This window comes from Leptosomus discolor, chromosome 25, assembly GCF_034619465.1.
Source record: "Leptosomus discolor isolate bLepDis1 chromosome 25, bLepDis1.hap2, whole genome shotgun sequence".
Lineage (NCBI taxonomy): Eukaryota > Metazoa > Chordata > Aves > Leptosomiformes > Leptosomidae > Leptosomus > Leptosomus discolor.
Window position 1 is genome coordinate 3,184,655 of NC_141415.1, and position 16,434 is coordinate 3,201,088.

The window sequence follows — 16,434 nt, forward strand, 5'->3', positions numbered from 1 at the left end:
TGGAGATCCTGGCTGTTATACATCTTAAAACCCCCAAATTTGGTGAGACCCATCCTGAAGTCAAGCTGATGTTACTTTAAAGGATCTAAATGTTGGGTGTCCTAGAAAGGAGAGGTTGCTTAGATAAGGGTCCTGAACACAATCACGGTGTACCTCAAGTGGTAAGACAGGAGTGCAGAGAGACAGGGCTTCTGTTTGGCCGTTCTGCCCTGAGGATCGATTTGAGGTGACTTTGGTCGGTTACTAACACGTGCATGTTATTAGCAAGCTTACAGCCGGGCGTTCAAGCCGTGCTTTGCTAGAGCCTGGGTATGCACAAATAAATGGGATGCTCTGCCTCTGAGTCATTGCCACTTTGGATATGTGTCTCAGCTCTCTTACTTCTGCTGGGGGGTGGAGAGGGGGCGAACAGTTGCTGTTCCTGGGCTGGTAAAACCACTGTCTCTTCTGGGGACACCACTCAGTGCAGTTACGGGTACTGTAATTCTTCCCTTGGGCCGTGTTACTCATTTTTCCCGTGCTGAACTTGGGACAGAGTTGCACTTCGAGGGGGCAAGAATGACAATGTCTATGTGTCTGACTGAGGTTTGGACCCTGCGGGACTCTCTTTGGGAAGCCTGTGGTAACAGCTGAGGAAAACAGCTCTCTGAAAACAGCGTTGCACAAGCGGTGTTAGCTGCTGTGGTCTACGGGTGTCAGAGGAATAACGTTCCATAGGGAGAGGTACTATTAGTTCATGTTTTTCTCAGCTGTTTCTCAAAAAAAGGAGATGAAAATAGGCTTGAATTTTGTTGCAGTTTGAGCTGATGATTTATTACCTTTGCTGGAGTGCGACCAGTATGTAAGTGCAGTCAGTGCTGCTTTTCTTATCCTGGCCTCCTATTCCACCTGGGCTGTTCTTGCTCACTTAATGTTTCTCTGTAAACTGTTTTGAACCATATTTATGTGCTCTGTTTCTACAGTCCTTAAACAGAATGGCAGCCCAGGAGTTCTTCATCGATACTCGTTTGGCCTTCCTGGAAAGCTGCAGGTTTTTTGGCAGAATCAATGGTATCTTTAAACCTGTCATTTGGGGAAATAATCTCCAAAAATGCTGATTTGGCGGGTATGAATAATAATAATATCAGAAACACAGGTCAAAGTCTGTGAATACAGTACCTGCAGGATTAGTCAGTTATTTAACTTTTCTGGTATTTAAAATAACCACCTTTAAGATTCTGGTTTGTTGGTATTCTGGTTTAAATGTGGAATTCAGTGACGGAGCAGAGTCCTGCAGTGCCTGAGAGGAAAGGGCAGGCAGTGTGGTTATTAGGGTGCCAGATGCTTCCATTAGGGTGAGGAGCATAAAAGTGTTGTTGACACTGCAGGAGCTGTTCGCAAAAACGGTTTCAACTTCAGCTGGTGTATACACGTGACCATACAAGTATGGAGACTCAGGAAATGTGGTTTTGGAGGATGCTGAGTTGAAGTCGTGCATATCAGTGCTGATATCTCAATAACACTGTAATACTTCAGGCTTACACTGAGAGTCTTTTGGGCAGAAACCTTTGGTAGGTAGGAAAAAAGTGCCTTTTTTCCTTTTTTTTTTTTTTTTTTTTTTTTTCCAAAAAACAAACGAAAAACTAGCTTTGCAGAGTTGCCATGTAACATTTCCCAAGCACATGTTTTACTTCCCTGTCAAGGGTTGAGGCTGGGCTGGCCACTAACAAATGACAGATGCTCTCTATTGACCCCTTTCCCCTCCCAGGGGTAAAGAGAGAGAAAGAAGGGAGAGAGACTAAACCAGCTTTAATGAAACAATAACAATAAAAGAGAAGATAATAATATTAACAAGAAAATAATGAAATATATACAAAACCAATATTGAACCCACCCCCCACCCCTGCCGATGACGATGTGTCGCTGCAGGGCTGGCAGCACAAGATTCAGCGGTGACCTTGGTTTCTATAGGAGCCAGTATAGGCAAGAGCCTTTCTGCGTGCCATTCCCTGGCAGCACCTATAAACACCCAGCGTTATCACTGCTCGAAGCAGACACTGTCTGGAAAAATGTGCTGTTGGTTTCAGAAAGTGCAGTTATTTAGAAGAGACATAGCTGAAAAATAAAACCACTGAATGGAGAATTAGTTGGGTTCGAGCTCAAACAGGACATTCCACCCCCTACTCCATACCATTTATGTCGTATCCATCACTACTTTGTGTTTTATCTTTCTACACAAAAGTTCGTTAAGTTAATTTAGTTCACGATTGCGGGTTTCAGTCTATCACGGCGTCTCTCAGGGCAGGAAAGATGATATGAAACGAGTCAGGGTTTGTGCCCACGGGTTGCAAGTCCACCTTGAGGAAGTTATTGGGTGTCACTTGATGAGGCTAGCTCCAGTCATCACCGCTGTTATCCTGAGACACACTTACAGAGTACTGTTAGTATTATGTAGTAATTAACACCATACAGCTTAGAATCAAGTATTTTCACCCAGTGTTAAATTCCCCCGAGGTACACATTGGACTTCACCATCCTTCAGCATTACCCACCAAGTACCTCCAGGTCCCTGAGCGAAAGCAACCCCATGGATCAGTTTGCCTTTGCCTGAAGCAGAAAATACCCACACAGTTTTCCCCAGGAAATTCCTTTCATACACCACAGGGAATTAATCCCCTTCCACCATGTGTAAAATATCTGACTGAGCAGGGCCAGCTTGATTGATAGAGCCCCTGGTGTTAAGTAACCAAGTGGCTTGTGCTAAATTCTTGTCCCAGTTTTTAAACATTCCACCACCCATCGCTTTCAGAGCAGCTTTTAACCGTTCAGTATTTCCGGAGGCTGGTGCCTGGTGGGCGATGTGGTACACCCACGCGACGCCGTGCTCTCTGGCCCAGCTGTCTATAAGACTGTTTCTGAAATGAGTCCCGTTGGCTGACTCAATTCTTTCTGGCGTACCGTGTTGCCACAAGATTTGCTTTTCAAGGCCCAGGATGGTGTTCTGGGTGGTGGCATGGGGCACGGGGTGTGTTTCCAGCCATCCTGTGGTTGCTTCCACCATCGTGAGTGCGTAACGCTGACCCTGGTGGGTCTGAGGCAGTGTGATATAGTCGATCTGCCAGGCCTCCCCATATTTATGTTTCAGCCATTGTCCCCCGTACCACAAAGACTTTAACTCTTTAGCTTGCTTGATCGTGGCGCACGTTTCGCAGCCGTGGATAACCTGCGCGATAGCGTCCGTAGTTCAATCCACCCCGTGGTCAGGAGCCCATCTGTAGGTCGCGTCTCTTCCCTGATGTCCCAAGGTGTCATGGGCCCACCGAGCTAGAAATAGTTCACCCTTGTGTTCCCAGTCTAGATCTGTTTGGAACACTGGCGCAGCCTCATCCGCTTGCTGGTGGTTTTGATGTTCCTCAGTGGCCCAACTTTTAGGTACGTGGGCATCTATATGATGTACCTTTACAACCAGTCTCTCCAGCTGGGCAGCAATGTCTTGCCACAGCGTGGCAGCCCAGATGGGTTTCCCTGTGCGCTGCCAGTTGTTCCGCTTCCACTGTTTTAACCACCCCCACGAGGCGTTTGCTGCCATCCATGAGTCAGTGTAAAGGTGCAGCCCTGGGCACTTCCCTCGACCAGCAATGCCCAAGGCCAGCTGGACGGCTTTCACCTCTGCAAACTGACTCGATTCCCCTTCTCCCTCAGCCGCTTCTCCGGCTCGTCGTGTAGGACTCCACACAGCAGCCTTCCACCGCCGGAGACTTCCTGCAAGGCAGCGGGATCCATCAGTGAGCAGGGCAGAGTGCTTCTCGTTGTCTGGGAGCTGGCTGTATGGTGGGGCTTCCTCAGCACACGTCACCACCACTTCTGGTGGCATTCCAACAGCAGCAAAAAGCGGTGTTAAACCCCATGTGAGAACGATGGCTTCTGCCCAGCGCCCGGGGCGGATAAACCCCAAATGAACAGCAACAGCCACTAAGCAGCGGCACAGCGCACTCGGCGCCTGGCGCAGCGTTATGTCCCTCAACTCCCAACCAAACTCTAGTAAGAAACGGTGTAATATTGCACTCGGCGACGGCATGATGTGAGCTGTCTGTTTTAATTTCCAACCCTTCGAGACTCTCAAAGGGGAAAAAAAAAATCTGATACTTTCTCAACTAGAGCGAGGCCGGAATTTGAACTATTCAGGTAATCTATCAGAGCCCTGGTGGGGCCCCACGTTGGGTGCCAATTAATCTGTCAAGGGTTGAGGCCGGCCACTAACGAATGACAGATGCTCTCTATTAACCCCTCTCCCCTCCCAGGGGGACAAGAGAAAGAGAGACTTATGGGTTGGAAAAGAAAACTAAAACAGCTTTAATGAAACTATAACAATAGAAGATAATAATTAATAAGAAAATAATGAAAGATATACAAATATTTACAAACCCAATATCAAACCCACCCCCCCGATGGCGCTACGTCACTGCTGAGGGTGCAGGGCTGGCACTGGGGCAGTCCCAGGCTGAACTCAGTGGCAGACAGGAACCGGATTCAGGAACGCGCAGATTGGGGTCGGAGGCAGAAGAACGGACAGAGTCCTCCTTGGATGGCGGCCACTGGAGAAGAGGGCTTAACCCTTGTGATCCCTCAGCTTTATACCAGGTATGATGTAGCTGGAATGGGACTGTTGGTTGGCCAGTATTGGGTCACCTGTCCTGGCCGCTCCTCCCTGCAGGTGCGACCTTTTTACCTGTTCGTGACCCTTTTACTTCCAGCACTTCAACATGGGGCACGAGATTCAGCAGTGACCTTGGTTTCTGTAGGAGCTGGTGTAAGCACGAGCCTTCCTGCATGCCATTCCCCAGCAGTAACTATAAACACCCAGCGCTGTCGCTGCTAGAAGCAGACACTGTCTGGAAAAACATGCCGTTAACTTCAGAAAGTGCAGTTAGTTGGAAGAGACTTAACTGAAAAGTGAAATCACTGAACGGAGAATCAGTTCTGTTCTAGCTCAAACCATGACATGCCCGTGCTGCTCTCTTGAGGGTTTGGTCTTTCTGTGATGGATTGCTTTGGGTGGCTTTTCTTTTAAATACTGGCAAGGGAAGTCCTTTGGCTGACACGGCTGTAAATGATGAGCTTCTCGAGGAGCTCTCTCTGGACATGCATCACTTTTTTTTTTTTTTTTCTTTTCTCCCCCCAAAGCTCCTTCTCTGTAACTCCTGTTCTCTGACTTTTCTGTCTTCCTTACCTCCCCTCTCCTATCCAGGTTGACAGGCTTCATCTCTGCTGAGTTATAATGTCGTCACTGTGACTGATTGGACATATCCAGCACAAATTTGTCAGTCCTGTGTCCTATCCCTTCTCTTACCTGACAAGCTATAAACATGGAAAAGGAATCTCTCGAGGAGTTCGTTTCGAGTGCAATGACTTTAAACTGGTGTGTTTTCTTTTTAACACTTAAAAATCTAACAATCGCTCAGCTTGATTTAAAAAAAAAAAAAAAAAAATCTGTTGCAATTAGGCATCTAAACAACCTTCAGAACTGGGGCCTTTGTGTCTCTGTATTTCAGTTCCTCCATTTATAAAATCCAGCTCCCAGACTTGACAACCTCATGGTGCAGTAATGGGAGCTGCATAATTATCCCCCTGAAGAGCTGAGGCTGGTGGGATTGTAAGCATGGAATAATCTCCTTTAGAATTTACCCTGGTAGCTGTCGTTGCTGAGAGGCTTTAATTACACTGTAATTGCGCTGATAGATGATCTCCTGTCTATGTAGGAACTCCTTATTTCTGTTTTCCAGAAGGAAAGCAGCGTCTTGACTTCTGCCTTTTCTGTCAAATGCAGATACAGTCGCTCCTCTTTGTGCTGGCCTTGAAGTCACAGATTTTTTTGCAGTGAGGTTTGTGGCTTTTTTGAATGGCAAAGACACAAATGACAACCCCCGCAGCCAGCTTTGCAGTGCTGGGGGGAGCTCATGTATTAGCAATAATGAATCGGTGTGAACTGGACGCTGTAATTGTCAGTAACGAGCCAGTGACACCATTTCCCTTGAGGCAGAGGGGTGGGATGCGCATTCTTGACTTCGTGCTCCTAATGACTTCTTTAATCTGGTTCCTGTGTTCTCAAGATGTTGCAGTTCTGTGGATCAAATGTGGAATATTTGTGATATCAATCTCATCAAAGGATTTATATTCATCTTGACAGCAGCTGTGACACAACGGTGTTGAGGGCAGGTCTGGCATCATTCTGATGTTGGTGACTCGGTTGCTGACACTGGGATCGATCTGTCCTTAAGCGTGACTAACGTATGGATGGAGAAGTGGCCCAAGCTGCATATTAGCAAGAGAGGATGGGGAGAACTGCAGACCATCCGCCTTCACACCTGCAGGATCTTTCATAGCTTCTAAGTTCAGGTGTAATTCAGGGAGTTCTCTCTGTAACCTGCGTTTTCTCTAAGTGGGTTATTTCCAGTTGGACAGGAGACTTGTTCTAGCAGAGGAATGACCTGGCCTTTGTTTCTTGGCATACAACTGAGAGATCATAATACAGAGTCAGGTCCAGCAAACTCCTACTCCTCATCAGTTATAGCTGCCATGACCACGTCAAACCTACTTCGACACTGAAGTTCAGACAGGGCTGCTTCTGCCCTTGTAGTTTGACACACAATGTCTGCGAGAACGTGAAGAGCACCGATGACAGCTGCGTTCCCATGGCACAGCCAAGCTCTACAACTGAAGGAAAAATCATCACCCACGCAGACTGCAGGTTCTGAGATCTGGTAGGAGACTGTCAAGTGAATAAAGACCCTTGTAAACCTTCTTACCTTCAGTGCAGAGATAATTCTCAGGAGGAAGCCAAAAAAGTTGATATGTAAATCTCTTAAAGCTCTTTAAATAGTACCAGCACATTATATTTCACTGTTCTCTCCTTCAGGAAAGGAGAACAAATAGGATAGGTATGGGTTGTGGTGACTTACCATGGCAGAAGGAAGTGCTCGGTGCGGTGGTGATCTCAGTGGAAGACCTCACGCAGATCAGAGCCGTTGTGTGCCCTCCTCATGCCCTGGGGAGGTTGTGTCCTTAGTGTTCCTTCCTTTTTTTTTTTTGGAGCCCACTGCTTTCTGAGGGTATGGAGAGAGCAGGGTGAAGAGACCACTGCCCTACCAGGGGGCTCAGCCAGTTCTTTGGAAGCGGGGCAGGTTTCTCCGTGGCGTGCAGCTTTGCCTCGGTCTCCCTGGTAAAGAAAGGAGCCAAACCGGACTGTGAAAGAGCTATCCCTGACACACTTCGTAGGGAGGGATGAGGTCACTGGGGGAGAAGGGAGATGATGTAAGAACATCTCTAGCCCACACATCCTTCTGTGTACCCATGCGCTCCCCACACCTACTTACGCACTCTGGGGTTGCTGCATGGCGGGTGGGCAGCGCAGAGATGCTGCCAGCTCTTGGATGGGTGGTTGGCTTAGATTTCGCTTGTTCTTGGTGCCGGATATTCCTACCCCAAGGACAGCCCTTCAGGAGAAAAGCACAGCTTGATGCTACTGGTTGCATGATTAAGAAACAGGGGAACGTACCAGTCCAACATCTTCCCCAGAAGATCCAGTGGCTTTTATCAGTTCCTGGGATCCAAGGCTCTGCCTTTTCCAAGGCCTCCATATCTTAGTCTGTTCATTGCTTGTGTTCAGCCTCTTCATGCTCGTTAGTGAGTGGAAGCTCCATGTGCTTGTCATTAGCGCTGCGTACCTCCAGGTTAAGTCAGGGCTGGCCAGGATAGCGAAGGATCATCCTGTTTCTTCAATATTACTGAAGGGAAAATAGCAATTTTGGGCCTTTCATATTATCCTGAGATTAGGCGTGTGATGTAAAGTCATAGAAAATAAGGCTAAATCATAGACAAATCATGGAAAACAGGGCTAAAGAGGACCTTGGGAACTCGTCTCCTGTTTGAAGGCACCTCTGCCTCTACCTTTGCTATTCAGGGGCTTGTTCAGGCTGTTCCTCTCCAGTGATGGAGGTTCCCCTCCTTTCCGCAGGCTTGCTGCACCCATTCCTCCTTCTCCTGATGCCTAATCTGAATTTTTATACTGTAGCTAAAGCAAATACTTCTTTGTCCTAAAACTGAATATTTATTTTTCTTCATATCTACTCTTCAAGTGTATAAAGTCCAACATTGGGATGGTTAGGTGGCTACTCAGCCCTTCAAGGCTAAAACCATCTTTCCTCTGAGTCACCTTTTCTGGATTTTTGATCTTTCCTGGTTTTCCCTGAACTGACTCACCGTCATTTGCATCCCACTTGAACTGCAGTGCCCCAAACGGGATGTAATCTTCAGAGAAGTAGAAATCTGTCTTACAGTTTTCCTGTCCCTGTGCCCCCTTAGAAAAACATGAACTTGACTTGTGTTCAGCTAGAACTCCTAGATCTTCCTTTAGCACTAATGTCAAATCAGTTTTTCATTCTTTTAGTATACAACTATTTCTGCCTAAATGTGGAACTTTGCACTTGTCCTCACTGAATTACCCGCCACACACACACTTTTTTTTTCCCCAGACCACTCCTCCCATGTGTTGATGTTGTGGGTTCTTGCCCTCTGAAGCTCTGTATTGCCTATGGATTTAGCATCCACGTCGTAGCCCTTCATTCAAATCACTGTCGGAACCCTCCGGTGGTACTGGAACAGAACGGACTCCTTTGGAGAACCCTTGGGGTTTCCCTTTTGAGAAAGGGCTTCTGATTACTCAGAGCAGTTTTACAGATGGTTTCACAGCCATCCGTTTCCTCTAGTCAAGGGGAAAATTGCTGAAATTTCGTTCCTAATTATCAGTTGTGATTATGAAAGGGGACATCTTCTAATGGTAGCATTTCAGACAGGCTGCTTGTCTGCCTTTATCATAATGTTAGCATTGCTGTAAACTGATTTTTTAAATGTTCCAGTTTAAATGCGTCTTTGACACGTCCTCTGAAGCAAGTCTCTGGACTTATTGTGACTTTCTGATTTGACTGAGATCCTCGTTTGAGTTCTGTCCTTGGCTAGTGGTGAGACTTGGTGAGCAGCAGGCTCTGCCAGCCTGCAGAATATGCCACTGCTTTTGCAAGGGCTACTTAAAAAATAATGTATATTAATGTCACAAGAATACAATTTTACCTTGAAAAACTAAAGTGGGCCTTTATGATGCTTAGGTTGCTTTTCCCCCCACTAATAAAGTTAGAAGTGGGATAGCAAGGGTTGGCAATGAAGAGAAAGAAATGAATGGACTTCAAAACCTGTTGAGATGAAAGCACACACATTTAAAGAATTGTAGCCCCTCTTTACAGGCTGGTGCTAGTTATAGGCCGCATTGGCCTAAATCAAAGTTGCCTTTAATCTCAGAAAAATGAAAGTAAACATCAAAAACAGTCTAGCAGGGCTGTGCATGGGCCTATCTCATGGGTGCGGGCTGGCTGGCAGCGAAAGGCATGAGTCCCTGTGGGAGTCGCACCAGAACATCCAGGCTCAGCCCAGCCAGCTCGGGGCAGAACCACCCTGGCTGTGCTGGGTGGAGTAAAGCCACCAGTCCCTGTTCAGTGTCCTCTGCCACCTGCGGGGCCAAGGCGGTGCAGAGAGAGGAACTCATGTGCTGGGGGCTCGCGTTTGTCCTGTGGAAGGTGTGGGTGGAAGGGAGCCGGGTTTTGCCCTGCGCGGGGTAGTGTTCAGTGATTTCCATCGTTCCAGCTTGCTGCTACAGGCTGGAGAGGACTTGATTCAGCATAAATATATTTGGTTTAAATATAATGGAGTAATCTGTGCTGCTTTGAGATGTTGATACTGGAAAAGCCGTATCTGACAATCGGGGCAATGACTTACATTGTTTGTTCTATCGTTTATGAAGGCTGGTTTTGTTACTCTCAAAGCCAGTAGGGAAGGGGGATGTGGAACTGGTTTTGGTGTACAGAACTCGAATGAGTAACAGGTTGATCCTGCAACAGATGTCGTTGCAGTGTGCTAAGGGGAGGGACGTGTTATGTGCTACTCTTGTCATTTCTGTTCTAACCTTGTAATTCCTGTAAGCAACCAAACCTCATTCGGATGATGGGCTGGACTGACATCTCCATGTTTTCATGAGGAAACAGTTGTGTCTGCATAAACTTTTTTTCTTTCAGAGTTAAACTCGGTTTCATTTGTCCCTTAGGAGCCCTATTACGTCCGTTGCATTAAGCCCAACGACAAGAAATCACCACAGCTTTTTGACGAGGAGCGTTGCAGGCACCAGGTCGAATACCTTGGCCTTTTGGAGAACGTGAGAGTCCGCCGAGCAGGCTTTGCCTACCGCCAAACATACGAGAAGTTCCTTCACAGGTAAGAAGGGTGCTGGCAGGTGACTCAGTTCAGCAATCTGCAGGACAACTTGGATGTTGGAGTGAGGTGTGGGACTTGGCTGTCTCCCCTTGAGCGAAGAGTGAGTCTTAAGTCCTCTGGGCTTGTGATCCTTGCTCTTGAGCCTGTGAGTGGTGGTGTGTCTGGTTTAGCATCTGCTGTTGGGTATGATGAAACATGAGTCTAACAGGGGCTCTGCTCTCATTTTGTGGCAGCAGATGTGTTTAGAGGTGTGTATGTGGCGCTTGGGCTCAACTTCTTTTCTGCTGAAATTCATTTGCTGCATTGCTCTCTGCAGCAGGAACGCGTAATGAGGTTCTTCCCCAGAGCGTAATCCTAAAACCAGAGCTAATTAACTTCTGTTTTCTCTCTGAACATTGTCTAATTGTTGCAGCAAAAGAGGCAGACAGACATTGTGTGTCTTGGGAAGTGCTTGATGGCACATGGTGACATTATGCGTGTGCAGGAGGAAACCTCTGACTTTAAAACTGGAAGTCTGAAAAAGGGATAGTAACGTGGCCCCATTAGCACGTGTTTTTGATACTTCTTGCCCTCTTAATTCCTGCCAGACTTGTGACAAATGAAATGTTTTAGACTGAAGTTTGTCTTGCAGCTTCTGTAAATTAGCAGGGGTACTGAGAATTCAACCTCTTGCTGAGGAGCCAGTGCATTGATTTTTTTTTTTTACTTCTGATATTGAATCAGGTGAGAAGGCGGCCGTGAGGGTAGAAAAAACCTGAACTGTTCAAGCAGGTGGGATGTCATGCGTTAGAAACAAAGTGCTGTTGAAAGATCCTTTGCTGTTCACAGCGGAGATTTGCCTGGATATTTCGTGATACCCGAAGTGGAACGAAAGGATCTGGCTTACTAAATACGGCCTACAGTGCTGTGTATCAGTTTTCTTAACCATTATGCAGTGGTTAGAGCGTGCTTTCACCCTCACATGTGGAATTCATTACAATTTACTCTTAAGATTTGTGTAATTACTATTAATATAAACAGCTGCTTTGTTTTTAATGAATGTTTGATGAGCTCCTGTAAGCTTAAGACCAGAAGTGGTGTTTACAGCCAGTAAACCAAATTAGCACATGGCAACTGGTGTGGCTTTCAGGCTATTGGAACATTTGCTCTGCCAGACCCTGGAGTAGGATTAAGTATCTACAGTGTAAGGTATCAGAGACTGTATTTGCATATCACGGTGTTTGCATATCACAGGCCACTCTACGCTGACTTTTCTAAATTTAAGAGAAAAATAAAATCTTCTGGCCTGGATATTGTTTTTATTTTTCCCAAAATTCTTTGTTCCTTGTCTTTGGGTGAGACAAACCCTCTTACGGGGCTGGAGGATATGATCTGTGGTACAAGCCACACATTTTTTGAGTAGTTCTTGAACAGAGATCACAGGGAATTTCTGTTCCTTTATATTTAACAGGCTTATTGGGAGACTGAGGACATGGAGGAAACTCTTGGCCCTTCAGCTCTGGACTCTTGTACTGCACGTGGGGCACATTGTAAGACAGATCTAGAACAACTCAGCGAGAGGCGATTTTGGGACATAACTTTGTTACCCATTTGCTTACACTTGCAAAAGATCCTATAAAAGTTCAGTCCCACAAGCGGATGTTTAACTCCCTTCCAGGCCCCTGAAGCTTTCTGATTTTCTGATCCCAAAAGACACCTGGGTTTGGTTTTACTGCTTCCTCTTAGAGGGGACAGGAGATATGTATCAGGATACGTATATATATATATAAAAAATAGATATATATGAGTGCATGTATGCCTGTTTTTTATATACCTATATGTACATGTGTATATAAAAGCATATAAAAATAACTTTCCTTTCTGTAGGAAAAGTTTGTTGCTATTTAGCCCTACAGTACTGTAAGGTAGTTGATGCCTCATATCTACCAGTAGGAAATGAAGTGAAGCACAGTTAAGACCATTAATAAATGTCCTTTTCAAGCTTTCCTTGAAATCAAGAAAACTTTTATTTGACCTCTGTGCAAACTAGTCTGCCCTTCCCGATTTTTAGAAAGGAAGATCTAAATATTGTTTCGTTGGACCGAGCGATGTTGTGCGTTCACTTGGTAACTACATCTTGCAGTTGTGTGAAATGCATGTCGGGACCATGTGCCTTAAATAGACGTGGTGCATTCTTTGGTTTTAATATATAACTTACTGTCCAAAAAAAGCCGATTGGATTTCAGAAAGGGGTACGTGTGCGGGGCAGGGGGAAGAACGGCGCCGGCGAGGCATCTGCAGGCATAGCCGTCTGTGAGCGTAATCCAACCCTTTCCCCAGGAAGGCATCCACATCCCTAGTTCCAGGCAGCGTTAAACAGAGCGTGTAAAGGACACCACGAGTGCTGTGAACCCCACGGTGGTAAGAGAAGAGTGTGACCCAGCTTCGTGTGCAGACCCAATGTTTTTCATTAACGCTTCATAATTTAGTGGCTCACAAAGATCTTGGCTCTTAGGAGAGCTGGACTGGGAATTGTGAGCTCTAGTAGCAACCTCATGCGTGCTGGGCATTTTTATAGCGAAGTACGGAGAAGGAGAAACAAAGGTGGTGCAGACATGGATGTTTAATGTGTCAGCGACCTTGAAAGCTGTCGAGATCTCTAGGCAGGAGAGGGGAAGGGTTGTGGTGTCAGTGAGCGGGTTTATTTTGGGTTCTGCCTCGCTATAGTTAGCAATGAGGTTGGGATTTTGACTTGCTGTGGCATCCAGGTCGTGCTCTCTGCTGCGGGGAAGGAGTCTGTGGCATCGCGCGCACGTGCCACGGGAGGGACAAAGGGAACGAAGGGGCTGCCAGGATGTTCCACCACTGGTCCCACCGCCTGTGGACTAAGAGGAGGGTGGTCCGCTTGCCTCAGGGTGTCTTTAGATACCATAGCCCTGGTTTTGTTGTAAAGAGGAAGAGAATTTAACATTTCTTTTGGGCAGAATTTCAGTTCTCTGACATCTCATCCCTTTTTTTTTCTGGTCCCACTGGCAGAGCAGGACTGTTTAATAACCGTGGGTTTGCACTGCCACTCTGCTTGTCTTCCCCCCCCTAATATAAGTGTCTCAAGGTGGAAGATTTTCCCAGTGCATTAATGATTGCAGGAATGTTTTCCTGACGAGAATAGCAAAGAGAAACCGGTGTAAAATATTTATATCCTGTGTGTACGTGTATTTGAGAGAAGGAATGCTTTTGCCAGCCAAGTATAAATGTGAAGTGTTCTGTTGTGAGTCTGAGGAGGGGTTTTTAATGTGCCTGTTGTGTTTATCAGTGAGATCCCTAGTCCGTGTGCTGTAACGCTCGTGCTGGTGGTGTTCCCTGCTTAGGCACAGCATGCACCTCCATTTCTCCCCCCTCTTCAACAGCTTATTCAAAGGCTAATGTGATGAATGGAAGCGACAGTGTGATGTATTTCCATTCCATTATTTTAGCCAGTTTAGTAACTCCTGCAGCGGACCCACTCCCCAGTAAAAAGGTTTGTTGCTGTGTCTATTTAATAGTAGCTGAAAACTCTGAATTTCTAAAACATTGAGATTGATGCTTGACTTGGATTGTGGGCTTTTAAATGGAGAAGTGGTTAAGATTGCTGCATGCTTGTTTTATTTAGAACATGAATGTGGGTACTATTACAGTGAAAATGTCTATTGCATTTTTGATTATGTCCATAAATCTTACGCGGAAGATTCATTGTTGCTTTTTGCAAACGTCTCTTCACCTAATCAGCACTTTGCAAGGCTGGTAAATCTTAGAGAGCTGAGGCTCATCCAGTTACTTTCGTGTTTGATTTGTAGTTGTCTCTGTTCCAATCTGCGCTTAGTGTAAAAAGGAGTTTGGAGAGTAGGGATGGGAGGGAATGACTGAACAACAATTGCAGGCAGTAGTGGTGTGTGCACAAAACCGTGGCAGTCAACTATCTGCTACTTTGGTAAATGATAGAATTTGTTAGAAATGGCTACCAAAGTGATGAACAGGAAAAATTATTTGCAGAATTTTTAAATCTAGGGGTTTTTGACAAAACAATTGATAACAGTTGGCTTCTTATACAGAGTCTGAGCAAACCAAAGCTGCTGTTCTTGCCAGAAAAAAAAATAAATAAATAAAATTGGATGCTGAGAGTGTGAATAATGGAACTGCCAGACCTGCAGGAAGACAGTGGTGAGGTTTGTTGTGTTGCATCAGTTCGGTGTTGATGAAGTGAACTCCTCACAGTATTTTTTTTCTGTGTCTCACAATATCACGCCTCTCTTATGTTCATTTTCCTTGGAGTCTGAGGATCACGATTCCTATGGAGGCTGTCTTGAGGCTCTTCTATCTATAATCAGTTTTATTAGAATTTAGATCATAATTATTTCTAAACCACGTTGAAGGTTGGCCTTCTCAAGAACCCAGATGGCAGATTTACATTTGTAAATTGTACCTTGTAATTCCAGGTACAAGATGATCTCGGAATTCACTTGGCCAAACCACGACCTCCCTTCAGACAAAGACGCTGTGAAGAAGCTCATAGAGTGTCATGGATTTCAGCATGATGTTGCTTATGGCAAGACCAAGATTTTCATCCGCACACCTCGAACTCTGTTCACCTTGGAGGATCTGCATGCCAAGATGCTTGTAAGGATTGTCCTCTTCCTCCAGAAGGTAAAGCTTAGTTTACTGCATTAAAAACTCAGTTCAAGTTCCTTGAAAACACCTTTTCTCCCTTTTCAGTCTCACTTGCAAAAGTGACAAGTGTGCACAAATTCTGGAATGCTGCAGTTTGATTTCTGCTTAGTTTTTGTAAAGCTCTCGGTTGTGCTCTCTGTAGCTGCACTGAAGTCTTGATGTGTGTGATGTACAGAGACCTGTAAGATTGTTGGTTACTGGTTAAAAACCTTGCCCTTTACTCAGTGAAAGCAGGCCACCCGGGAAGTTAGAGGAAGTTTTGCGGATGAATGTATGAGAGTGATGCACAATGGGTGCTGAGACAGGCTTGTGTGCGTGAAAGTTTATCAGTGGATCCGTAACTGATGGCATCGGCTCTAATGGTAAAACTCTTGGGGATGCAGGGAAGGGAGTGAGAGGGGACCAGAGTGAGAAAAGAGACGGGGAAATCTTTCCCCAGAAGCCAGCTAGGAAGAGAAGGGACAGGATTCTCAAATGAGCATCCTTCTAGAGCGTCCTTTCTGCTGCAGCCTGTGGTCTCCCTCAGCATACTATTCCGTCAGTCTGATTCGAGTTTTTGTCATGACCTGTGTGAAATTCCTGGTTTTTTCTTCCGCCACTGTCAGTGCTGACTGGAGCACACCATGACTGGGGGAGACGTTCCTGCATATTGGTTGAGCTTTGAGCATCTGTATTAACCAAAAAATACAGCCGAGGGATACAGAAAGAAGGGGTGATCTGCACATGAGTGGCAATGGCTTCCCATAAGAACCTGTCGTGCTGTGCAATACCGGAGCGTGCAGGTGCGAGCCTAGGAGAGTTACAGCAGAGGAACAAGGGAAAACACTGCCCCAGCAGTGTGGGTGACGGGGTAACGGGGAAAGGCGGTCTGCAGACCAGAAAACAGGCGGCCTGTGGTGTTCCACAGGGTGAGACACCTAAGGCACTGTGCGGCAGGACCTGTGCGCTTGTCTTTCCTCTCTGATTGTGGGGTTTAAGCTCCAGATCTTTCTGGTTTTACCCTTAGGAGAAATAGTTTTACATTCTGTGACTTCAGGGCGAACACAGTCTCACTTTGCTTACGAAGGTACTCTTCTAAGCCACAGGAGTTTGTTGGGACTTGGCTGGCTCCTAAATCATTTGGGTGCTTTTTGGGACCACAGCAACATAATGGAAGCTGGTTTTGTAACCTCAAAAGCAACGAACACCGGAGGGGAAAAAATACAAGAGCTGGTTTTGGTACTTGCTGAAAACTGTGTTCTATATGAATGTGATCTGCCTAGCAAAGAGCAACAGCTTCTGACTTTCACAGCCGCAGAAAAGGTGGATCTGACCTTGTTCTAACTGGCAGGGATAGTTGACTAGGTCAAGATTTTTAGGAATGTATTTCTTAAAATGCATTTTTCCCTGGAACACAGGAAACAAGAACTTCTGAAACACTTTTTGCTTTCTTTTTATCAGAAACGGCTGACAGAT

The 16,434-nt window shown here is 45.9% G+C and overlaps 1 protein-coding gene across 1 annotated transcript in view; it reads left to right on the top strand.

Annotated features, from left to right (window-relative positions):
* MYO1D (myosin ID) overlaps nt 1-16,434 on the top strand; it is a 165,000-nt gene that overhangs the window by 58,337 nt on the left and 90,229 nt on the right. Inside the window, exons 15-16 of the mRNA XM_086477799.1 lie at nt 10,130-10,296; nt 14,748-14,955. Coding sequence (XP_086333925.1) covers nt 10,130-10,296; nt 14,748-14,955 — 375 coding nt within the window. The remainder of the gene's footprint in view (nt 1-10,129; nt 10,297-14,747; nt 14,956-16,434) is intronic.